Here is a 25,234-nt window from a genome sequence, read left to right as displayed (position 1 = left end):
CTTCGATTGCTGAATAGGTAACTGTCTGTTCGAAGACAATGTGACGTCAGGAAAGTGCGTGGAGTGGTGAGCGGGACCAAGGAAAACCAGCTTAGAGGGTAAAAGCGTCCTTTTCTGCTCCGTCTTCGTGCTTTGCGGAGTCTCGTGGAGCTTTCCGAAGTGCCGTTTTTGTGTAAAAGTGTGCATTAATTAGGCGCAGATATGCGGCCCTCATCAGTACGCGTACACATTAGCTCTCCCCGTCTCCTGTCGCACTGAGAGGAGATGGTAGCAGCGAGGAATATGATTCCTCGGTCGGGCGAGCAACTCCTCCTGAATATAGCAAACAGATAACCAGTTATACCCAATTTGCAACGTGCTCTTTACAGCTCCCAAGAAGCTTAACCGCGTTCTTTTGTCAACTGCACCAGCTTGCATAATCTGAGATTAGCCCGCAATACTGTCGTCAAACGGTAAATTAGTGAGTGTCGTCCTGAGATAATGTTCCTTTGAAAGAACTGACCAGAAATGAGGTATCTTGTTAACCGGTTCTCACTTTCCGTCTACAATAAGCATACAATTAAAACGCTTGCTAAAAGATGAGTAGAGGCATTCCTTTCTGAGTTTGCTGTTCACCCCCAGGTCTTGGGAAAACATTTGCATTTCCTGCACATTTCTGCTTCGTCTTCATGACGCGTATACAGATCACATTTAACATCAAGGTGCCCATAATGTTTACTTTTCGGGTGCTTAATTTTTTGTTCAATAACTCAAACGGAAAATAGTTAGTCTTATTAAAAAAGAAAAATTTGGGAACAAAGTGCGAGCTTTGCTGTCTTTCTTCTTTCTTACTAATTTTTCTTTTTTGTCAATAAAATTTTAATTACTTACCTGCTCAAGCCCCGATAATCACAACGTATTCGACCACAAGTCCCCCCCCCCCCCCCCCCCCCTCCCTTGAAGGACGGGTCACTTTTTAAATTTCTCTGTGCGTACAGGGCACACTGATGTGCAGCGAGCGCAAAAACACCGGCAGCACTTCCTCTTTCTATCCAATGATGGGGGAGAAAGCGAAGAATTGAATGTTAAGTGCTTTTTATTTATTTGCTGCAAAATCAACTGAGACAACAGTGGGACTAAACTTTACCGAGGTACAAAAGAAACTGAGCCGAGCCTGTGAAGGTCTCGAAGAGGAAAGTATGACACCTACGCTGTTTAGTGTGGACACATCCTGGGCACACACTGTAAACCATGCAGTCGGTATCTGAAAAAAAAAAAAAAAAAAAAAAAAGACAATCAGTGAAAGTGCTTCATTCTAGCCTATTCCAATTAGTTGAGAACTGAGAAATGAAACCAGAAATGTTGATTGGAGCCTTCGTCAAGCGTTCATAAGCATAGGTTATTATTCTTATTCTCTGCCCGTTTCTTCTTTCCAGTTTAAAGAATTATTATCACCAAAACACGACTTAGGGACACCCTGAAATCCCCAGAATCGGTCAGTGGTTCAACGAGTCGTGGCAATGAAAAGCAACAGGAGCCATATTTATATCTGTGGCATTCCTATATGTGCATGTATTGCTCACTGAGCTTGGAACGATTCTTTTGGATGCCATGGGTCTAGGGGCTCTTCGAAGATGCTTTTTGCTCACTGGTTTTTGAGCGATCACTAAAAGCCAAAGAGAATAAGCGAAATAGTGTCTATATGTGTTCGGTAAAGGCCCAGAAGATTCTCTAATTCAGAATTTAGTATGTTAATTGCTACAAAACGGCTCACATGAAAGAGTACATCAAAGAGACGCACATTACAAGACGGATGTGTCCAGTCAACTCTGGATGGTGATGGGAAAATGAAGGTAACTGGTGGTCCTTGTTCGCTTCATCAATCAGAGCCAAGCAAAAGCCGCTTGCGAGTGAACTACAATAAAAGTGACCTTGCACTTGTTCTGTTGGTTACTTTTTGTTACAGATTACGAAGCTGAGGACGACCAACTGCGTTTTCCGCTTTGGCTAGTAATAATCCGCTATAGCACGCGAGGTTCAAGCACCCGTTTTGTCCGAGCTCTGAGCAACCACGCCAAGCTTGTTAAACCCACAGAATGCATACTTAATACCATGTTTTGCACAACATATTTTATAAAAACAATATTTCACGCAGCTTTAACCAAAGATATAAAAAGAAAATAATTTACCTGCAGCTGGTGCTACTAACAATATACTATTGCCGCCGTGTAGCGCTCTTGAGGCTATTTTTGTTTCCTGTGTATTAGTTGGCTAGGATCAATTAGGCATTTTTGTTATTTGCATTAGGGTCAAATGAATTTTGTTAACTAGTGTAGGAAGTTAAGAAACTGTGGACAAATTTCGTCTGTAAACGGATTCTATTCGTGATTCCAGAAATTACGAAAATTCGAGAAATATGAAAAAAAAAAGCGTGATTTCTCTACTTTCCTTCGAAATTCAAAAACCCTGGATTATTTAGAAAGTCAGACGCAATATACCTTTCAGCAAATATTGCGAATAAAGTGGGTGTTTGGGGATGGGGGAAGATATCTAAAGTGGCTGCACAGCAACCATACTGCTCTATAAATGAATTAATAAAATTCCAACAGAGGAATGTGTTAGGCAAGGAGACACAATCTCAACTGCACTATTCATCGCTTGATTGGAGGAAGTATTCAGGGACTTGGAATAGGAACAGTTAGGGATGAGGACTAATGGAGAATATCTCGGTAATCTCCAAATCGCATGATGACATTTGCCTTAATAAGCAATTCAGGGGAAGAATTGCAAAGAACGATTAATGACGCAGACAGGAAAGGCAGAAAGGTAGGCCTAAGAATTAATGTACGTAAGACAATAGTCATGTTCAACAGCCTCGGAAAGAAGCAGCAGCTATACAATGGGTAACGAAGCACTGGAAGTGGTAGGCGAATATACCTATTAAGACAGGTACTAACCGCAGATCCGGACCACGAAAGGGAAATAACTGAGATAATAAGACTGGGATGGAGCGCGTTTAGCAAGTACTCGAATATAATGACTAGCAGCTTACCGGTATCGCTGAAGAGGACAGTATCTATCAGTTGCATCTTACCCGTACTCGCCTATGGTGATGAAGCGTGCAGGCTAACGAAAAGGGTTCTACGTAAGCTTAGGATAACGCAGAGATCTATGGAACGAAAAATGGTAACTGTAACTTTAGGAGACTGGGAAGCGTGAAAAGTGGCTCAGAGCAATAACTCGAGTTAAGGAGATTTTAGTCGTAATCAATAAGCGGAAATGGGAATAAGCAGGATATGCAATGCTCAGAGAGGAGAAACGATGGTCGCTAAGGATAACAAAGGGATTCAAAAGGAACGAAAGCGTAGAAGGGGGCGACAGAAAATTAGGTGGGCGGATGAGGTTAGAAAGTTTGCAGGAGTCAAATGAATGCAGCTAGCACATGACCAGGTTAATTGGAAGAGTACAGAAGAGGCATTTGTCCTGCAGTGTGTGTAATCCGGCTGATCGTGATAATGATGGGGATAGGAAAAGCGTTACGCTGTTAAAAGTTGGGCAAACATACCCCTAGCCTTGCAATACATTTGTACAGTCGGATACAGGTTAAGAAAAAAGCGGCATCCAGCTCTCAAGGGACCTACTTCCAGCCAATAGCTGACGAGCTATACCATGACGTCACGGCTGACCGCCTTCCACCTGCGAGTAACGCTTGGAACGTTGTTACTTCGAACGAGTCCGTGCTGGCAAATAATTCTTAAATGTTTCGCGTGTTCCAAAAACAAAAATACATACAATTACTCAATTTGATCGACAGCCGTTTGCTGACCAGAGTAGAATAGGTAAAACGACCACTTCTGATGGTGAATTTCAGCACTGTCGAGTTTTCATGGAACCGCTTTGTTGGTCTGCGCTTCACTGCACCTCTTTTCCGTCATGGAGCCTTACGATGTGGCATATGAATGCGTTTTATGCTTCTCGAGTGAGGGTTCTGGAGAGTTACTTTCCACAACTCGCAAGTGGCATACACGAAGATCAAGACCGGCCGTATCATCTGCAGTTGTGGACAGCAGATGATTAGAAATTTGTGAGTTCGTCTGAGATATCAGCCCCTGTAGCGTAGCGTGGACGAAACGTGCGCGGTAGTGAGTGACCTTGGAGTCAGCGTGGGATTGGGGATGGATGTCAAAAAGGAGGTGAAGGAAAACGATGGAAAAGTTACAACGCCCGCCCGGAAGCGCCCACGAAGCACAAACAAGAGACGATGCATGGAGGTGTAGGACGACTTCACGAAGTGCGCATTGTTGTCTTGTATACATCGTTTTTTTCGCTGTAAGGAGATCCCAACTGTGAGGAAGATTGCCGCCAATTTCAACGCTAGCGGCGACGTTACTCCTCTAAAGCCATGGACTGTACGCCGACTGCTCCATGATATATGATTCAGGAGTGAGAAGAGAGGCCGAGACTAGCGGCTGATTAAGCGGGATGACATCGTCGATTGGCAGCAAAGATACCTGCGTGGCATCATGATGTACAGGAAGGAAGGCTGGAGAATATTTTTCCTGGACGAGACTTGGGTGAAAGCAGGACACACTGTGTCGACTGTGTGGATACACATGACTGTTACTTCTCACCGCGATGCATTCATGCGTGGTCTGACGATGGGTCTGAAGCAGCCGTCAAGAAAGGGGCAGCGTCTTATCGTGATGCATATAGGCCACGAGAACGGCTTCGCAAATGGTTCCTTTCACGTCTTTTGAGGTAAAAAGACCGGCGACTACCAAGAGGAGGTGGACAGCAACCACCTCCAGGGCTGCTTTCATGCAGTTGTGGAGAAAATGCCACCAGTTAGTGTAATTGTTATGGACAATGCCTCGCACCACTTGCGGTTGGAAGAAGCAGTGCATACAACTGCTTCTCGCAAGGAAATAGTGCAGACAGGGGTTATTTGGCAACAAAATATGCTAGAAAAAGAGCTCCTGAACCTTGTGGTTGTAAAGCTGTAATATTTGAAGTATCGTGATGTTAGCGCAGCCGAAAGGGTGGGTCCGTTACGTTGCGGCTTCCACCCTACCACTGCGAGCCAATCCAATCGAGCTTATATGGGCGCAGATGAAGCACGGTATGGCAGCCAGGAATGCCACATTTAAGATGACAGATGTAGAGGTTCTCCTTAGAGAAGAAGCCTCCAAGGTGACAGCGAAACACTGAGCAAATGCTGTCAGGCAGGCACGTCACTGACATTAAAAATACATATATGGAAGACTGAAGTGGCGGTGCACATGTCCAGCCCATCATCATCCATCTCGATGAAGATGACGGAGTCCGAAAGTGATGTGTCTGGAGTAGAGCCCCTTGAAGATTTGTAGGGCTAGCACCTATTCACCGGTATCCTACAAGTCCCACTGCTTGAATTGGAACTCCATTGTCCCACTGCTACTGTTAAAAAACACACCGCTCTAATTTGCTGGGATGAATTCAGTGGAGTGGGCTGTCAAGCAGGTTCGGCAGGGTTACCTTCAGATAGAGCAGTGACCACAGGAAAAGCTGCTTCAGTGTTTCTTTCCTGACCACATTTGCTGCAATTAACTCAGTGGTGTGTGTGTCGTATGCCTCACTCGGTGCCGCCTACATTCAGTTACAGCAGTCTGAACTACAGAAACGGCTCGAGTGTTCCATTTTTATCTGATTTGCTTTGATTAACTCAGTGGTGTGTGTGCCGTATGTCTTGCTTGGTGCTCACTGCCATTCAGGTACAGCAGTGGGTATGAGGAAAGCTGTTTGAGCGTTTCATTCCTGATCTTATTTGCTATGATTAACTCAAGAATGTATACCGTGGAGGATCGCTCCGCCAAGATCGCCTTCTGGTGTAGCAGCGAACAAGAGAAAAGCTGCCTCAGTGTTTCATCCATTATCCTAATTGCTGTGATTGTTACGGGGCAAGATGGGCAAATTTAATGTCACTTCCAATAAGTTCAGTTCCCTTCATGAGGTGTCACACTGACTGCGTGGTGCTATATAGGGAAGAAAAGTGTCAATAAGAATGACTCATTTTCTGGAAATAAACTGTACATGAAAGCACAGCACGAATTGGTGAACCAGTTGGTTTTGCAAAATGGACGTGAAACAGCGTAAAGGCTGCTGCATTCATTCATCCATGACACATTTCTGTTGGCAATTACATGACGAACTGCGGCCCAAAATATCGGATACAGCGTTAACGTCTTCTGAACCTGCAAGATGCACACATAGCCATCGCACCGACCTGCCCAAAGAAATGCATTCTGTTAACCTGCTTTTTTACTCCGGAAATAAAGAGGTAATGAGATAAGGAGCGCACACTAACTAGGGGCTCGGCAACACTGGCGTTGTTCTAAACTTTTTCTGGGAATAAGGCCACACTGTTGCTCTATAGGTATTTTCTCCACAGAGAAAGACTGACTCCTCTCCTGTACAGCACGGGGAGTGAAACGACCGGAGTTCGCCAAACTCACTTAGAGCTGAATGCAATCTGCAGTGAGTGACTCTAAGGTTTACCATATGACGCTGTGCAAATGGCACCAAACGCCTGCTGTTGTCGTTGAAAGTGATGCTAAATTTGACCATGTTACAGTATAACTGAACAGTACATGTCTGTGTAGATGGCTAACCCAAAATTGTCTTCTGGCACATTAGCAATTAAATAAGACCTGCTTCAATCTTTCAAGAAATGTGTTTTGACCCATTAGCGAGGAGGAGAATAGTTGCTGCAGTGTTCCCTATTTGATCAGATTTGCTCTTCTAATGGTATGTATGTTGTGGAAGTCAATCTGCCATTTGCACTGCACGCTGGTTTCTAATACAGGAGTTGGAATGAGGAAAGAAGTTTCAATATAATTTCTGGCGCACTGGACGAAATTTAGAACATGCCTTTTGTAGAAGGGTGATGTAAATGATCGAAATTGACGCGCCATGTTTGGCACATTATTTGGGCGTCTCTTTGCCTTCCTGCACAGTACCATTTGCATTCAATGGCACACCTGTGGCAGCTTAATCAGTTTCTTTCTGAACGGATGTAGCTATTATGGCGGTCATATGAAAACTAAAACTAGATACATATTAGATAATGGCACAGAACTGCAGGCCAATTGTCACCTTGCTCTGTGTTAATGTGCGTCGGGCACTCCAGGACAGCATTCAGCCGAGTGGCATAAAATACACTATTAGTTTTTACACATCCGCACATAATCCACATCTCATGCCTCGACCAGTGCACAGAATTGCTTTTATAGCACAGATCACTAAAAGGGCCGTATATACACATACTTGATCGCCTATGATTGAAAAGGGTATCAATTTGCGTGCCCTAGTTGTCATAGGTTTCCCTGGCGTATCAAGCTTGTAAAATAATACAAGAGGTCATAACATGCCCTCTAAGTACTTCTTTGACATATGCTATCGCATGACATGAAACAATGGCATACTGCTTCACAATGCTGAGACGTTGACGGCAAAAGTCTTTTTAGTTCGGTAATAATGGCACAAATAGACTGACAAGGATGCGATGTGAGGGCATGACAAATTAAATGGGCACCCGTATACACCCCTGTTACGTCGCAGAATATTTTCACATGCAGATAAGCTTCTAATCCAAGCTGTGCACTAAAGGTGCCGCTGGTGATGTGAAGCTTTTCTGGCATGCCTGCATTTTTCTCGGCGAATCAATTCATAAAAAGAGTTCCTGCAAGCCTAATGTAAAGCCTCCCGTCTTCTCGATAACATAAAACACTTCATAAGTATCTGCTTTGACAAAATCTTGTAAGGACAATGCTGTATGCCAACTCTGCAGCTTTTTCTTAGCCTCGAGTAACGATGAAGAGCCCAGGGCAGCACTGTGGAGCTTAAAATGGATAACTTAATTTGCAGCTACATCTTTGTCATGTGCAGGATGCCTCTGATCCACCTATTCTTTTTTTGAAAGTAAGTCACCTTCTGCTCAGTGGACATGTGTCTGCTTAATGAAACATGTGGTGGCCTTGACCTGTGCATCACGTTGGTCTTTCAAGCTTTATAATTATTAAAATAATTCAGCAACACCATGCCATTCGAAAGTTGCTCAGGCTTTCTCGTCCAATGTATGCAGCCAGTGAGCACATAGAGAAGGTGGCATTACATTAACAGTATGTCGGTGAATGCTGGTACCACAAGGTGAAAACCGCATATAGTGCAGCGTGCCAACCATCGCCATTTTCGCGACTGGCATGTGCCGGCGCTATGCTGCACCCAAAAATGAATTGGCCCATTCTCTTGGCGCTATTACGCCTGATTGTGTGCCACAAGATCTGTCATAGCGGCTGATTCTCTCTGAGTCTCCAGAATAAACGCATTCTTACACTAGCCCAAATCCCTCGTAGTGCCAATTGTGGATGATAATGGTTCACTATAGTCTGTATACTCTATTGCATACACACATGCCATCTGCACCCATCCTCTAAACAACACTGCTATTTCGTCACTACGGTGTTTCTCATAATCCAAGTCGCTTTGGAATGGTAAACCGCGTGAAACCAAACCAGAATACAACAGTGTGCAAGCATTGTTCCGCACAGTATCGATAGCACTTCACGAATGCAATAGTGTTTGCCTCTAATGCCAGGTTTCAATAACACGTGCAAATTTGCTTGACAGCCATGTTTGCTTTCCACGAGGATTTTATATCATTTGGAAAGTGTGAGCCGAAGAAGAGAAAACTGACAAAGGAACCAGTGCGTGGTCATAGAAAATATATAAGTTTAAGCACCTAAATTGAGGCAGCTTACTAAAACATTGTGCACAGCTGCCCCGGAAGTTATATCAATTCGCGAATAGAAATATTGTGCTTGATTAGCTGTTTGCAACACTTTGTACTAAAAAAGAATTTCTGTGTAGACAAATCGACAATGTGCCCAGAAACTCCAAAAACAAATTCATTTGCTGGAATGAATTGAAGACTTTATGCATGAGATACGTGAGCAATGTTTTAGATAACAAGTTTATTTTTTCGGAACAATTTTAATTCCTGGAAGAAATTAAAGGCATCATGCACAATATCCCGAGCAATGTTTTTGATTGCAGTGTTTTGCGCGCAGTTGCAAAAATCGCTAGAATTCGGAAGATGTTGATTACATTCTAGGATCAGAAGCGCACCTTTGCCATGCTTTTTTGCTGAATAAGTGAGTGTGTGTCTGCTTTTGGTCGAGTCAGTTATAAGTGCTGCAGTGCATTGTTCACACGGCAGCTTGGATGTTCAACGTGGTGCTCAGTGCTGCCCATTACGCTGAATGCTGTAATATGTCTTCATAGGATTCATTTGCGGAGATGGCAGTGCCAACACCATATTCTTGTACAGCAGTGAGAATAGGAGAAAAGCTGAAGGGTGCACTTCTTTGTCTACAATGCTATAATTAGTTTCATAGCTTGTGTTCATGCAGACAACCATGGTAGCAACAGCTTCTTATTTACAATTCTGAAAGCTACTCAGATAACAGAAACGCAGGGCAGGTAGCGCCTAAGGCACCGCTAAAATTTTTTTCTAGGCACTGTTAGAAACTTTGGTGTCCGCATAATTGTATGATCATGTGCTGCTGACAATCAATGCTACATTTCATAGCTTAACATGCATTGTTACTGTCTGTACCAATGAAATGTAATTTGTGGAATACTAACGCATAGCGTCACTGAAGCGCACTTGTGGTGCACAACGGAAATGGTGGAAGTGATATCACAGCGTTTACAATTATCTGAAAATCTTTTCTATTTGAATACAACTGTACACCTAAACAAATACAAACTGTATTACTAATCTTATTTCATTCATAGAGTACTTCTCAGAAGTAACAAATCAGGAGCTGCCTATCACAGAGTAAACAGGAGTGAGGAAAAAAACCTACCAATTAAGTTAACACATTATATAACTGTTATCTTAGCACATAACTAAGTCACACAAGAGTGAAAAACCAAGTCTCGAAACTAACTGGGCAGCATGCATGCATTCACGGTCAAAATGTGCACAGATATTTTTCCTTTGATTGGCGCTTCTTGATTACGTACAGATTTAAGAATAAAACAAATAAAAATGAGCAGAACTTAATCACAATTTGCCCGGCACAGCTTTCAGACAAATAGCTCAGCATAAGCTCCATAAGATCATGCAGGGCTTGACGCTTCCTTTACATTTATCTCCGTTGATCTCATAACTCCTTCTGGCTTTATCGTCGCGCGCTAGTCACCTAGCGAATATCAAACACTTACGGGTGCATTCACCGATAAATAGGAACCAGCAGTTGCCATCAGTTGTCGCGCTCGCGGGTGAGATAAGAACAACATGGGCAAAAGCATACTTTTACAGACATCGTGGGGATGTAACGGGAGCCCGATTCACATGCACGCTCACACTTAGCAGTTCACGCACAAGAAAAGAGCATCCTCAGAGGGCGATTGCCACCGCTTTATGGCTCACAATGTTTCGAATCAACGATGAACGACGCAAATATCACAGTAAACCGCGGCGGTCTCCCGATGGCACATCGAGTGTAACGGAATTCTGGAGTGATTGTTGTCACCTCGTATACAAATACCTCTAATAACACACAAATAAAGCTTTTGACCGAATTCCACCTTGAGATAGCAGTATACAACACTAATGTTGGCATCCAGCTGGCGACACCTTCCTCCATGACACCAAACAACGGACTCGACAACCGGAAGCGACAATTTTGGTAAAAATTCGCGTGACTATGAGCGCGAAAAAACATATTTTTTAGTTATTTTCCCGTGTTTGCTGCGACGTCACATATTTGTAGGGATGCCACTGGCTGGAGAGGGGTCCTTTTAAGGCTGTTTGCCGCTTTTTTATTGACTTGTATCCGACTATAGCTAGCAACACCGATGGACGGACGCGACAGCCAAAGGCGGCCATTTTGGTAAAAGTCCGCGAGACCGTGAGCGCCGAAGAACGAGATTTTAAGTTTTTTTTTTTTTCGTGTGTGCCGCGACGTCACACATTTGGAGCGGTGCCATTGGCTGGAGAGGGTCCTTTGAGGGCTATTTGCCTCTTTTTTCTTGACCTGTATCCGACTATAGTCATATTCATTTTGGGCTGTACCATAAACAGGAACGGAGTAAAAGGAGTACACAGCCCTATAGCGCACTCCCTTTTAAGGACATGGTATGCTGCCCAAGTTCAGGGGAAGAGTCCGGTCACTGAATGTACGACATACTTAAAGTTGACAACAGAGTCTCATTTCCACCTTGAGGCATAGTATAACTGGACGTAGTTAGCAAGGGAAGAAAAGCTTCAAACGCAGCATCGTAGGTCCTGTGTCAGAAAAATGACGCGTTTTACACTTGTGTCGGGCTTCAGAGCACATACGGCATACATGCGCTGTTGGGAAATTCGGAAGACAATTACAATCCCCTATACTTCGTCGTTTGTCTGGCTACAAACCCTTTACCCATACATGTATTAGGCTCGTCACATTGCAGTGACATGAACGGTGCGATCAATCGCTTATAGTGCCTACCCTTCTGCATACCTTATCTCTGCAGCCGTAGCAATAATCGTTGCTAGAAACACAAGGAGGAAAACGCAGTCGCTAACCGAGGTCACTGTGGTCGCGAAAAGGCGTTCTAGGAAAAGGCAGCACACCAGGACAGACACGATAGAGGAGGGGAAAAGACACTGCGCTGTGTGTTGTCCCTTCCTTCCTCGTGTTTGTGCTGATGCGCTGCTTTTTCCTAAAATATCGTACCAACTCGCCCATCAGCCTGTGCCACTGCGAAAAGACAGAAACGTGGACAGAAAACACGCTCCAGTGGCGGGGAGCCTATAGGATGCCTCAATGCGCACGCCCCCCTCCTCCACGCGCATCGAATCACCCTTAGGGATCCTGAGCAAAATAAGCTGTTATTAAGGCGAAAGCATTACTATAGGCTATGTCGGCAAGGTTGCGTGTACAGTGACGTGTGTACAGATCGTGTGTGCAGAATGTGCGTATAGAACATGTCCGCAGCTGTTGTGTCGTTCTCAGAATAGTTAGGATCAAACGAATAGGTGTGATTGATAGAGGATGACGTGAGGATGCTGCAGAAAAAAAGTATGCCAGTAGGATGATTATTTCATTAATTAGAGCCAAGGTGTAAAAGTAAAATTGATCAGACGTCGAAGTAGTTATACGATTATTGTCGACGCCCAACCCAAGGGATGTGACATCACGCCAACCGGAATTGGGTGTGTTTCTGACTTAATGAGCCACATAAATGCGTGATGGTGGTCAGAAGTGCGTAATGAGTGTCAAAATCTCCCGCCGGCGAGATTTGTCCGCGAGCTGTGTCAGCGAGATTCCGCAAGTGGCAGATACTGCGTCTTTTCCTTTCCTGTAAACAAGTTATAAAACGCCGGTGAACTTTGATACGTTCAACGGAACGCTGGTTGTGTTCGACAAGAGGCGCGTGATGTACCGTGTGCAGCAGCAACGCTGAGGCTTTCGCATTTCTCCACTGCAGATTCTGCAGCGCTCTCGCAATTTTTTATTTAGGACTGGTTTCAAAAGGGATTTCAGGGTTGCCTCTAACGGCAGCGCTCGTGGCGTATATCATTCTTTCCCAAATGCTGCTGCCAGATATAAGCCCCTTTAAATAAGCAGCGAATAGAGCCGACTTTCTTTTTCATTTGAACACGTCTCTAAGAAGTAGGAGATAGACCTGAGTATAGTTCAGCACCATCATAATTTTTGTTCTGACATCGTGCTTCCGGAGTCGCTTGAATTTACTGACGCCTGTGACACCACATCATGCTTTGGCCTCAACTCGAGGTTTGATTTTTCTCGACTTCTCAGACAAAAGTTCACAGACATTGCTAGCATCTCGTCGTTACTGCGAGCAATGGTTTGCCCCATTCCTCACAATACCACACAGAAAAGTCACACCACAAGAAAAACATATATTTGACGTGAACACTTTATTCGGGGTTTGAAACAGGACGCCGCACAGTTTTGGCGCGAGTAAAGAGCGCGAGAGCTGTCATTTCGATATAGTTCTCCCTGGCCAGAACGACTCCTGTTTACGACACGAAATTAGGGCTGGAAATAAATTCGATGCTGAAGTTGCACCGCGCATGCGATTTTGTAAACATATATTTTGTCTGCTCTTGCTCTTCAGTCAAGGTTTCTTTCCGCAATAGGGTGCCTATGCTCTCCAGTCTAAGATAAAGAGGGCCCACTCGGGAAGTTTCTTCTCGAATAACGTCACTGCGTGTAGACCCATGAAGTACTTTGCAAATAAGACCCCTAAGGATGGATGCCTGAGCGGACGAAATCAAAACACCTTGTTTCCTTTGATTTTGAAACCAGGAGCTTGCTCTCATTCCGGCTGCCAGCAGTTCCTTTGTCATGGGGGTCAGGATAACCACTTCCTGGCAGTAGGAAAGCACGCACATGTTAGGGTGGAAAGAAGGATGTAGGATAGGATGGGCAGCGGTATCGTCGTTCAATGGCCGCTACAAGGACAAAATGCTACAGGGGCGCTATTTGCTTCCGGAACAGCTTTGTCTTAAACTAAAGAGCAATCGAAAGAGTGACACCTATAACTGATAAGCGTCACGGCCTCCCGTGACCACTAGGAAACTTGGCTACCTAAGAAGGGGACAGACAGGTTTCACGCTCCAGCCGGGACTCGGGTGACAAAGAGCATTACGAAAGTAACAACCTCGTGCGTTTGATTCAGAGTGGCCGTAAATGTGCTTTTCTTCTGCGATGCTTTCTACTGTGACTAAAGGCGTTGCAGAATGCAGCGTCCTGCCCACTGGAGGACCCCGTTGGGAACGTCACGTGTCGCCGCGGCAGTTGGCGGGAGACGCGAGAGAACGCCCGTATACACAACTGCGCCCCGCAAGGACCCAACTGCCACGGCGGAAAAATCCCTGAAGCTCGACGAATCACACGCACGCAGAAGGACGCGCCGAAACCCTTTCAGAGGAAAGGCGGGAGTCGTCGCGTCGCAGTTCTGCAGCACAGTGTCCGGGCTCAGTGCTTGAAGCCGCCAAAGCCACCTCCGAAGCCGCCTCCGAAACCGCCGTGTCCGTAGCCGCCGTGTCCGTAGTGTCCGCCGACGAGATGCGCTCCCTGGTGCAGCTTGTTGACGTGGTGCACGGTCTTTACCAGGAATGAGGGTCCAGGAACGGTCTTGTGGTAGCCGTAGCTGTGGCCATCCTCATAGCCACCGTAACCACCGTAGCCTCCGAAGCTCAAGCCATGAAGGTCTCCAGCCAAAGCGACGGCAGCACAGGCGCACAGAAGAAGGGCGACGATCTGGGAATACGGGGAAGGAGGAAAACTGTATAAAATGATTGTTCTCAAACGGGGGTTGTAAAAGAGGAAGCGCCCCCCGCTCTGGGGCGTGACTGCATGCACTGCCGAAATCATTAGTGCCCCATCCTAACGTCTTAAGCGCTGAAAGTATGCACTTTATAACTTTGATCCTCTAGTTCTAACGCCGATCGTCTTCCGTTGAAGAGCAAGCATATAAGTTTTCAGATCCTCCACGTTTTTCAAATGACACAATTTAACTATAGGATTTGCCGGTGGGTAATACGCTTTTCAGTGCACACTACGACATAGTAGTTTTGAAACTTTTCTGCAGCGCTAAGCAACAAAAAATATACGTGGTCGTTATGACCTCACAAAATAAATGAAGTAATTACTTTAGATTAAAAAGAGAGTGGCAAGCGATGCCGCTTTGGATACGAGTGTTCGCGGCGCAATTACGATCTCATCTATATGAACGAAGAATACACCCGAGGTCTGAAATGCTTGTACCCTGCGCAGGCAATCACTGATAGCTTCTTAACAGGAGGCCGGTTCTCAACTGTCTTATTGAAGGCAGTAGCAAGCAAAAAGTGTACAGAGGCATCAATTTGAGCTTGTAAGCCAGTGGCAGTGTCCCGACTCCGCCGGGCGATCTGCTTCTGCCATTAAAGCAAAGGCACTCCCTATTTGCCTACTTCTGTGTGGGGCCTTCTTCAGTACTCCCGAGAGTTATGATTCTAGTTTTCTAATTAAAAACACGGGCTTCTGCATCGAAAATGCTAAAGTCGCCTCCCTTTGCCGCCTAAGTTTTGAATGTTTATTTTGCTTTTGCACTGATTAACAATCACGCTTGGCAAAGAAGATTGGTCGCGTACTCTTGTTTGTAATGTGCAGCGTTTGGCGCCACTGCAATCGTTAGTCAGCACAGGCTTTTTGTTGCCGTTGCTGCGGAACAGTGTCGCCAAATGATTACCATTAATATTTGGATATTTCAGCGCTGAAGCAATGCGAAATTGCTGAGAAATTAAGCGCATTGTCCCGCAACCAAATCTGCTAGAAATAACAGTTGTCTGTGGGGCTGTGCTGTAACACATTTACGGGAAAAAAGTACAATAATAGTAGGACTCCGGCGCTGAGGCGTCATGGCGCATTTAAGGAAGACCACTGATCCCCGAAACTTGTTGTTGTTGATTAAATGTAATAGAGCACTCGAAGGTTTGAAATCATGTGGTTAGCTACCGTTAATTCTTTATTTTGTTACTTGGATAACCCTCCATTTTGCGCTACTTTTCTAAACCGCTCGATAAACACTATGCAGGCTTTGAGCGGTTAATCGTCGTCATCGTCATTTTGACTACGTCCACAACACGACAAAGGCTTCTCCCTTGTCCCCCCAATTAACCCGGCCCTGTCACAACTGCAGCCTTCCTATCCCATGTAATCCTTTCACCAAACACTCTGTATACTCCCGCTATGCTTCCCTTCTTTACGCGACGATCGGTTACCGCACTTTCTCATTACATTCCCTGCCCATGACCATTTCTTCTTGACTTCGACTAGAATGCTAGTAACTCGTGTTTGTTTCCTGATTTATGCACTCTACTCGCTTCCTGTCTCTTAACGCTACACCGACCATTTCGAATTACGAAAGTCTACAGAATGTCCAGAACATTGTAGCGAGCCGATGCGTGGTCCTCACTTTCAGTTGAATCTTTTTCAAGACAGTCCCCAGGTTTTTGCGCAGTAGGTGAGTACCAGTAAGGCAACGTTGTTATATATTTTTCTCCTGAATAATAAGGACAAGGCGTCATTTCTAATCTCACACTACCTGCCAAACGCCCTTCACCCCATTCTCGCTGTTTTAGTTATTTCACTCTCGTGATTTAGACATTGTGGTCACTACCCGCCATAAGTATAGGCATGTTCCGTTACCTCTTCCAGTGTTTCGCTACCTATGTTAAAGTGCTGTTACTATTGTGCATTATTTATTTTAGCTTTCAGTATAACGTTTTCAGGTACACCGTTATCATGGGACTGTATCGGCCATTTATAGTACTTTGCTGTCAGTTGTTAACCAGCTCAGGCTTCCCATATACAGGAGTCCTGCCTATCTCAGTAGAGCAACTGCTCCCTGCGGCTCTGGTACCAGGGTGGAGATTTTAATCCAAAGCGAAAACGTTGAGAAATGTGAACAGCTCTCCTTCGTAGACACGTTTGCCGTACTTAAGTGAAGGATGACTGGTAACCATTCGGTTGTTTTAATTTCTCTCAAAATAGGGCGATTTCCACAAACCAGTCGACTAACGCAAGAGAAATCGACGCTTGTTGGACAAAGCGCAAGTCACTGTCTGTAAACCAAGTGTAATAAGGGAGCGGACTCTCCAGAAAGACTCTTGTACACTACGCTGTCCTGAATGCTACAAAATGTGGTAATTTCGATGCGAGTCAGTGGCTACGTCTCGGTGAGGCAGCCGAGACGTCGCAACAGGCTACTCGCACCGACGTCCTTAATTTTTCCCGGTGTGTAGGATAACGTGAATTACTCAGTTGCTCAGTGTGAGTAATACTCAACGTATTGAAGAAAGCTTCAGTGCGCTGCTGCTATTCCAGAGTAATGAATTATCGAGCACAATTCCTTCAATGTTTGAACGACAGGCATTGAGGCACAACCTGTCTGGGAGCGCATTTCAGTAAATTAGGAAACAAGCGGATGACGGCGTGGTTATCCAACTCGAAATGCTACGCAAAGAGTGCCAGAAATAGTATGCGGGTTTAGTCGTGTCCGGCGGACTTGCTTGGACGAACTTACCGCGGCGTTCATGGCGACTTTCGGCGTTTCGGCACGGTCGTGCGTACTCTTGTAATTATTCAGACCACGGGAGCTGAGGGCAGTGAAGTGCCAGCCGGCCACCGGTCCTTATATACTTGTCCGAGGAGCGGGAAACAATGTTGGACCGCGTCTATATCTCGCCGCAAGAGAGCTGAGAGGGGTAGCCCCGAGAAAGGCGAGGGCGCACGTGTAATAGGCGCCAGAATATAGGAAACGCGAGCGCTATGTCCGTTGTTCTCGCTATGCGGGCGTCCGAGAATATAAGCAGATAACGTCTAGCATGTACCCGGGTGTGGGCGCATTTGTAGCTCCTTGCGTTTATTTCCACATTTTCCGAGAGAGCACTGATCAAGTGCCTTTCTAAAACCGTATTACCTGTGGCAAAGCAATTATCGCTGCTCTCGGTGGGCGAAATCGGGTACAAAGTTATCATGTTTCGCTCCCCCCCCCCCCCCCTCTTCTCCTCCTTTATTTCTTCTTGGTGGTCCGGCCGGATGACAGAACGCCGAAAGCCGAGAACCTGTCCACAGTCAAAGTGGAAGCGCGAAGACAGCGGCCAACGTCTGCGTAGGATTCCGACACGAGAATTTTTCGTGCCCATTCAAACATCTACAAAGCGTTCCATTTCCACTGGTCGTTTCGCTTTTCTTGCACCTTTATTTCTCCGTCCACACTGCATCTCCTCTTTCGCGCTGGCAGCATTCTTAAATGGCCTGCTTTGCTGATCAAAGCGAGAGCGAGTATTTCTAATTTCGGGAGCCTTGGCTCGTTGTGCAGTGGCCGCTTCCAGCAGCGGGAAAGTGCTGCGAGACGCAAAGATAAAATGTTTAATAATAAAGACGGCCGCTCTCCACTGTCCCGCCGACTCGCATCCCTCTCTTTCTCCCGCATGCTGCCCCATCTCACGCGTGCATTAATATATCTATCCATCTATATAGGCAACACCGCATCGGTCACTCCTTTCCGCAAACGATCCGATGTAGCTGCTTATACCCGGGGCGCGTCGACGGGCGACGGTGGTTTCCGCATTCGAGCTGATAGCCCGCTCGATTGAGGCGATTGTCGCCTGATGCCGCGGCGAAGGCGTGCCAGGCGTTAAAAATGATTTCATGTTGTTCAGCGCATTGTTCAGAGGTTGCTGATTACCCTCATGTTTAAACAAGAGGAAAACTAACTATCTAATTTTGCCTGAGCAGAAAGCAGTACTGTGCCTATGGCAGCGTGTGAGCTGCGAAAAATACAAACATGCATCTCTACATAAGTGCTGCGCTAATGAGTCCTCTAATGTGGCGTGGTTCGCACGCACGGAATTGTCTGCACGCATGGAGCTTTGGAACTTTGCAGGCGATTGTTGACGCATGCCATGTTTCAAACACCTGGTTATGTTTACTTGGATGGAGGCTGGCGTCCGCTTTACGCGAGTACCCTATTGCTGCACTTGGATAAGTCTCCAAGGAGCCTCACAGCGAGAAGGGGGATGGAAGGGAAAGGGAAAAGGGCAGTGGAAAATGAAACTGCGAAGACTGACGTTGGCCTAAGTCCATGGAAGCTATCTTCATGCCTCCTCAAGAAAGGAATAGGAGCTTTTATCAGCTATGTTTACACCAACATTTGTGCCTTTTTCCATTGTATACGCGGCAGGTCAGGTGAGATACCGTTTCCCTTGGTGAAACTATAGGTATTCAATAATCAGGCGGTCCACTCAGCTCTGCATCTATGTATTGTCACCATATCCCAAGAAATACATGTACCTAACCCCTTCAAAACTCCATAAGAAAAAGCAGGCAACGCAGTGCACGCATAAGCTGCCTGCGAAATGCATCATGGAGTAATATTATCTTCTTGTAGCATCCCTTAGGACAAGAATAGTTCAATAGTCTCGAAACGAATTACTTTGCCTGCGCTTTGCTTGCGCCCGATGCTATAGTTCTTGCTAAATAGTGAGCGTTCTTCCTCCGAACCCCGCCCCTCGCTTGGCTCCCAAAAGCACCATATACCTGAAGGCGGAGCTTAAGATATCTATTTTCAAAAAAAAAAAAAAATGTTGGTCACACTTTACAATATTCGAAACTGGCCGTATTCCGACCGCCAAATATTTTTTTGCTCTCTGCGGTCATTACTTTACAAAAATTGTATTTCACAGAGTTGAAGACTGACCGCAGCATTTCAGCTAACGCATACGCCAAAGTGCTTCTGTATTAAGAATTTCATGTCAGCGCTTCACCACCTTTAGTCACTCGAGTGACAGCCATGCACCTCACATTTTGACGGCCCACTGAAGGTACTACATTTAGAAGAACGATATACAATTTTTTAAAAATATTATGCGGGCCATTTTGGATTTATTGAAGTGCACTGTTCACCAATTCAGCTCTTCAGGAAATTGAATTTTGATCTCTTCCCATCACATAGGTCTAACTAGTCACGCAGAAACCGCAACGGACGTCTTGATAGGAAGTCCGGTTTGACGTAGGCAGAATTTCGCGCCCGAAATTTTCTTCATGCACTGCAGTTTCCCTGCGATAAAGGCCGGCATGAAGTGGCTGTTTCCGAAGTTTTCTAGCACGTAATACCTCCGCTTAAAGCGAAAGCAGCTTCTATGTCGCTAGGAAGTGACAATGTATTGACAAACACGATTTTCAGCTCGTCTTACGGTACATATTGTGAATGCTGCTATTTCCTTAAGCCAATATGAAGTTACTGCTTCAAGCAGGTATGTTTTGATGTTGTTTTGCTTCCAACTGTTAAATATTCTTAGTGATATTCAAAAAGAGGAATTTACGAGTGGAAAGAGCATCTTCTTGTGCATAGTGCTGCAACTTGTGGCGGCTATAAGATAACAGCTAAGATACGTTTTTTAGCGAACAGGCAACTCATTTTTTTAGATTTTTGAAGTGTTATTATTAGACGCCGAGTTTTTTATTTTTTTTTTTGATACCTGGTGGCTCGGATTAGCACCATGAATATGACTGCAATCCAATACAGCTACGAAGCTCAAGAAGCAAAGGGCATGTGCATGGCAGGCGCGCAGCCGGATAATGTGTACTTACTGTGGAGCCATGGCTGCGGGCACATAATTATGTGCTCCAAAGTTTCGGTTTCGCATCTGAATAGGGCCAACGTCTCTTACTCTGCAGCTGCGATATCAGTAACGTTTTTGGAAATATTGAATATGTTACGAAAATTCTTAATGACAAGCTACAAAGCTCTACACGAATGATGTTCCGGAATGTAAGAGGTAACAAGTTGGCTATACGATTTTAGCTAATCAGCACTTGTGAACCAATTCTTACACCTGCTACACACGCGCAATAAATGACAGTAAATGATTAATACCCTAATTTCATTAAAGTCATCACTCTATGAACTGGTACTGAACATGCAGATTAACTGTCATTTTACGTGCACCCCGATAATACTGATTCCTTCAAGACAGTGAGAAGTTTCCCCTGGTGATAAATATAACTTACCAGCAGGAAAGTGCGTCGGCAAAGTTCTTCAGATGCAATAAAATTATCTTGCAAGAAATTCAGGAGTTATGACCGGAAATAGTCGGAAAAGTAGCCATAAACTCGCGTATGAGAACACAAACGGAGAGAGTGAATCGGAAATAGCGGTGAATATTTCGTCATTCGCGCAAGACCTTCCACAGAGGTCTTTCATCTATATGAAAAGTGTGTGTAAAGCAGGGAGTAGAACCGGATTTTTTTTTTTCTGACTGGGTTCAATTTCACGCCTTTCGGGTTCGGGTTGGGCTCCGGAGACGCTTTCCGTTCCGGTTTGGCCCGGTTCGACCTCACTTGAACCGGCTCAAACGAGTTCGAACGGGGTCAGAAGAGGACACAAACAAAGACACAAAAAAAAAAGCACTTGCACTGCTTGTTTTCAGTCCTCTTTGTAATACCGAGTTTGATTTCCTGTCCTGTTCTACAATAAAACCTAAAAACACATATACACTCTGTCTATTGTCTTTATCGTCAGATGCTGATATGGGGTTCACTTGAGTGTACAAACATCAGCTAAATGCTTATAACATGCGGCCGACGATTAGACGAAGATGATAAGAAATTCCGATTGTTTTCATCGGCAAATAACCGAGTAAGGCTGTTATGCGCCAAAAGCAAGTTGAAACAATGTTTCCTGCTACGTATTTCAGGCACCTGAACATTTTACATCAACGTTTTTTTTTTCGCTTACATAATTTATGCTAATAGTGCTACAATATGGGGCCGTTTCTTCTGAAAGCCTTTTGATTAACGCATAACCAGTGTTAGATTAATAAATACTGCTAGTGTCGCACGTTGAATCACAAAAACAGTGAAGTCCGTGCAGGAAGGTCATCCTATATAGGTTGCTTTTAGGTTAAGCCCAGCTGATTTCAGCCCCAAGCCGAAAGGAAAGCTGCTGCCAACCAATATGTGTTTGGATACTAGTATTAGAAAGCAAAAATATAGTAATAATTCAGAAGTGCTGTGTTTGATCCTTTTGCTGGGTCTACCCTCCTCTCCCTTTTCTAGGCATCATTGATCTCGCAAGCTACTTAAAATATTATGGCGATGTACAGCCGAGCAAACAGACTGTTTTCATACAGCTGCAGTCTGTGCCTGTCTAATTTTAATTAAACAGAAAGGCAGATAAATAGGAAAATACAAAAGAAAAATGACACCTGTGTCCCACGGCGTTGGCAGCATCCTCCCGACCTCCCACCATGCGCTACGCTTCCACGTGTTTGTGTCCTTTCACTGCAGGAAGCTAGAAGAAATGTCCACGCCCTTGAGCGTTTCCTTCAAAAACTAATCGGGTTCCACCAATTAGGCACGTGTTCACTACTGTGCGGTTGCAATCGAGTAGGTAATTATGCCTTTAACCACCAGTGACGCTTGCGCGCACTCACCGTGCTGTGGTTACGATGGAAAACATTTTTCTTTAAGGCGCAGTTTCAGGGATCTTGTTTTTTGTAAGTTCTCCTCGCAACGCAAGTGGCGTTGAAATGAATGCTCCGTTTACATTTTTCTCCTCCTTTTGGTTCACTTCCTCTATTGCTTCTCCAAGCTAGCCTACACCCTCGGTCTTGCCTGCTTTTCTTTCTTTTTGTGTTGTCGCGCAGCAGTTCACCGATTTTACCATTACTGCCGTTCCCTCTTTCTATTTTCTTCTTCTTGGAGCCCAGTTCCTGGTTCCTTCGATCCACTTGACCCCGTCCCGCTCCCTGCTTCTCAATTTCGATGCCCCATCCTCCACCTTCACAACACAACCTTCAGGACAGATAACTCATCAGTTGCGTCTTTCTTGAGTATTTCGATCCGAGCTATCAGTGGCACATTTGTAGAGTGCCTCAAGTATTCGCATCAGTCATGGTGGACAAACAGATGAAACTTGTTCTGTATTTCGAAGTCCAATGCTCGAGGGTACGTGCGCGGGCACGCCCAGTCTCGGTACACAGTTCAGGAGTTGCGTTAAAGCTAGAAGCATGTGTCGGTGACTGTATGCAGATGAAACTTTGGCGCAACAACCAACACTGCCCGAAAAGAAACAGAGCGACGCGGGCAGCTAGGTACGCGCCAACAGCACTTTCTCTATGGCAGCACAGGGAGAGACAGAACACGCGCGACCGCGTCCGGAAGCCATGGGCCGCGGTGTTCACGATGGGGTGTAATAGTCCGGCTGAAAGAAAGAGGGAAACAACGCCCTTAATGAAGAGGCGGCGACCGCGCCCTGCGGATTAATCAGGCATCGAGCTTCGTGCCGCTGAGCGTAGGGCACCCCCATGTTCGCGAGCACGCCGTGCGTGTGAGCGCTCCGCCAAGGCGGCACAAAGAAAGGCCGAGACTCTGCTGCCGCCTGGAGGCAGATACGTGAACTACGTGCGCGGCTCAAGCACCGGAGCCATTATTAGAATCAGTGGTAGTAAGTAGAAGCGGCAGCCGTACAAGCGAGGACGTTTTATGTGGAGGACGTGAATGGCGAGCATGTGCGTGCGCGCGTCGAAGTGGCCAAATTAAGAGTCTCAGCGCGGTTTTAACGGAGCTCCGTTGTGGAGATTAGCGGAGCTTTGATTTAATAAGACCCCGACTCACTCTTTCTGCATCGTCTTTTGCCTTACGCGCGCTCGGCTCCTCAATTTAGGCCACTGCCTTCTTTCTTTCTTTTTTTTTTTTGTTCCATCCGCGCGCGTCTGCTCATCATGCCTGCTAGCATTTGCGCTACGGCGCGATTGTTTTGCGACAGAATAATGCAGTGGGTGTGTTCCCGTTCACGAAATCCGCTCGCGAAACAACCATGAAACTGCTTATTGAGCATAATGGCCTTGTGCCAAGTGCGACAAGAACAAATGCGCCTTTGCACAAAGCGTTTTATCACGCTCGTAAAGGACGCGTAAATAATGGCGCGTGTGAACTGAGAATGAAAAGTATAATGACTATATTTGAACTAACGACTACCATGGCCATAGTTTTTGCTTTGATCAGCTTCAGTCCCTTAGTAAAAATTGTCATAAAAATGTGTCAAAGGGATCTCTACAGGACCCACAGGTTTTTCTATAGGTCTGATAAATTTTCTTATTAGAGCCGCACAGAGCTATACGTATTTTTATTGCCCTAATGTGCTATAGGACAGGCCCCACACTAGTTCCTGCTAGTCATGAGTTCAACATCTCGGTTTCTTTGACCGCGAAGTCTCACTTCTAAAATTTTCACCAACAGTCCTTCGAAGGCGTTAATATGCAGAAACATACTTTATTGTACTTTACTACAATAAAGTACTTGTGTACTTTATTGTGAAACTGAGTCACAAATTTTTGTTGGGTGTGTCTTTTACACTTGGCATTGAATGCGCTTCTATTATAACGTATTTTTTTTTTTTTATTAGAACTGATTGTATGCTTTCGCTTCATTTTCTTTTTGCTTCATGTTTGCAACTAACCCCCCCCCCCCCTACGATAATGGCCAATGGGCGCTGTATGTATTTGTAATAAACAAACAAATAAATAAATAAATAAACATAAAGCCCGACCAAATCGAATACGAATACTGTGGCTTCGCTACCGAACCGAATACGAATAGCGTCACTTCGCTACCGAATACGAGTACGAATCGAATAGTGATAGGATCTAATCGAATATCTGTAGTGATATTTGCCGGTTTTTCGAGTATGCATATAGCACGAGCAAAAAGTGCGAAACGCTGAGGGCCAACGAGTGCCCATGCTGTGAATTGCGCAGCACTAATCTCCATTACGTGGCCGAAACGCGAAATCAATATGCCAACTCCATGATCTTCAAATAAAGCGTGTAAGATACTTCTCGCTTTCATTAGATGTCAAAAGAGAATACACTAGAACCACACACCTCGCTGCATGAGAAAGGGCGACAGCTGCTATCAGGAAGAAAAGACGGGAAAAATATTTAAGCTATGACTTACGAGGTTGGTAATCAAAGCCAAGTTTGCTCAACTTGCCAGGGCCCTCTTGCGTCATCCATCTTTTGTGGCCAAGCATGGGCATTATGAAGCCACTGCCTCAATGACCCCGCAGTGGCGCTAATTAGTTCATCCCGCGCATACTGATTGTCGTAGGATAGAGCACGGCTCGGCGGTGTAGGCCCAACTTTCGAAGAGTGCTGTAAACAAAGTAAATACAACCGTAGACAGATGGCGTTGTTAAATGGAGTGGCGCAGATGAAACTTCATGAAGACGGCAATGTTCAGTATATAGCACGAGAGCGTGTTGCATTTAGAATTTGGTGGAGACGACGATGTTCGCTGCACAGCGCCAGTGCGTGTTGCAGTTTTACACAAGGCGCGATCGGCTGCGGCGATGAATACGAAATCGGGAAGAGCATAGCGTTCTCGTGCCTAAGCCAGAGACACTGGTCATTTCGTTTTAGCTTGAGTTCGAAGGCCAGTCACGATTATGTTTTTAAGAACGTTTTTTTATTTTTTCACATTTTCACAATCGAGGTCATGTGGTTACTGTTGTTATGTGATAGATTCACGCCATTTCCATGGCGACCGCCACTGCCTAATTACTCAACGCGGAATAACGCGAACGTGCGGAGTAGCGCTAAAGCGGTAAAACGTTAAAATTGATGTCATGCTACAAATAGGAAGAT

At 45.2% G+C, this 25,234-nt stretch overlaps 1 protein-coding gene across 1 annotated transcript; it reads right to left on the bottom strand.

Annotated features, from left to right (window-relative positions):
• Window positions 1–14,015: 14,015 nt before the first annotated feature.
• LOC146184660 (uncharacterized) lies at window positions 14,016–17,118 on the bottom strand. Its single transcript, XM_084608825.1, has 2 exons — window positions 17,107–17,118; window positions 14,016–14,300 (listed from the first exon to the last, which is right to left on the bottom strand). Exons 1-2 carry the CDS (start codon window positions 17,116–17,118, stop codon window positions 14,016–14,018), a joined length of 297 nt encoding a protein of 98 aa, XP_084464951.1.
• Between the last annotated feature and the right edge of the window lie 8,116 nt (window positions 17,119–25,234).

Source organism: Amblyomma maculatum, chromosome 7 (genome assembly GCF_055883805.1).
Source record: "Amblyomma maculatum isolate TAMU_Amacu chromosome 7, ASM5588380v1, whole genome shotgun sequence".
NCBI lineage: Eukaryota > Metazoa > Arthropoda > Arachnida > Ixodida > Ixodidae > Amblyomma > Amblyomma maculatum.
Note: the sequence above shows the minus strand (reverse complement) of the source record. Positions and strands in the feature narration are given on the sequence as shown.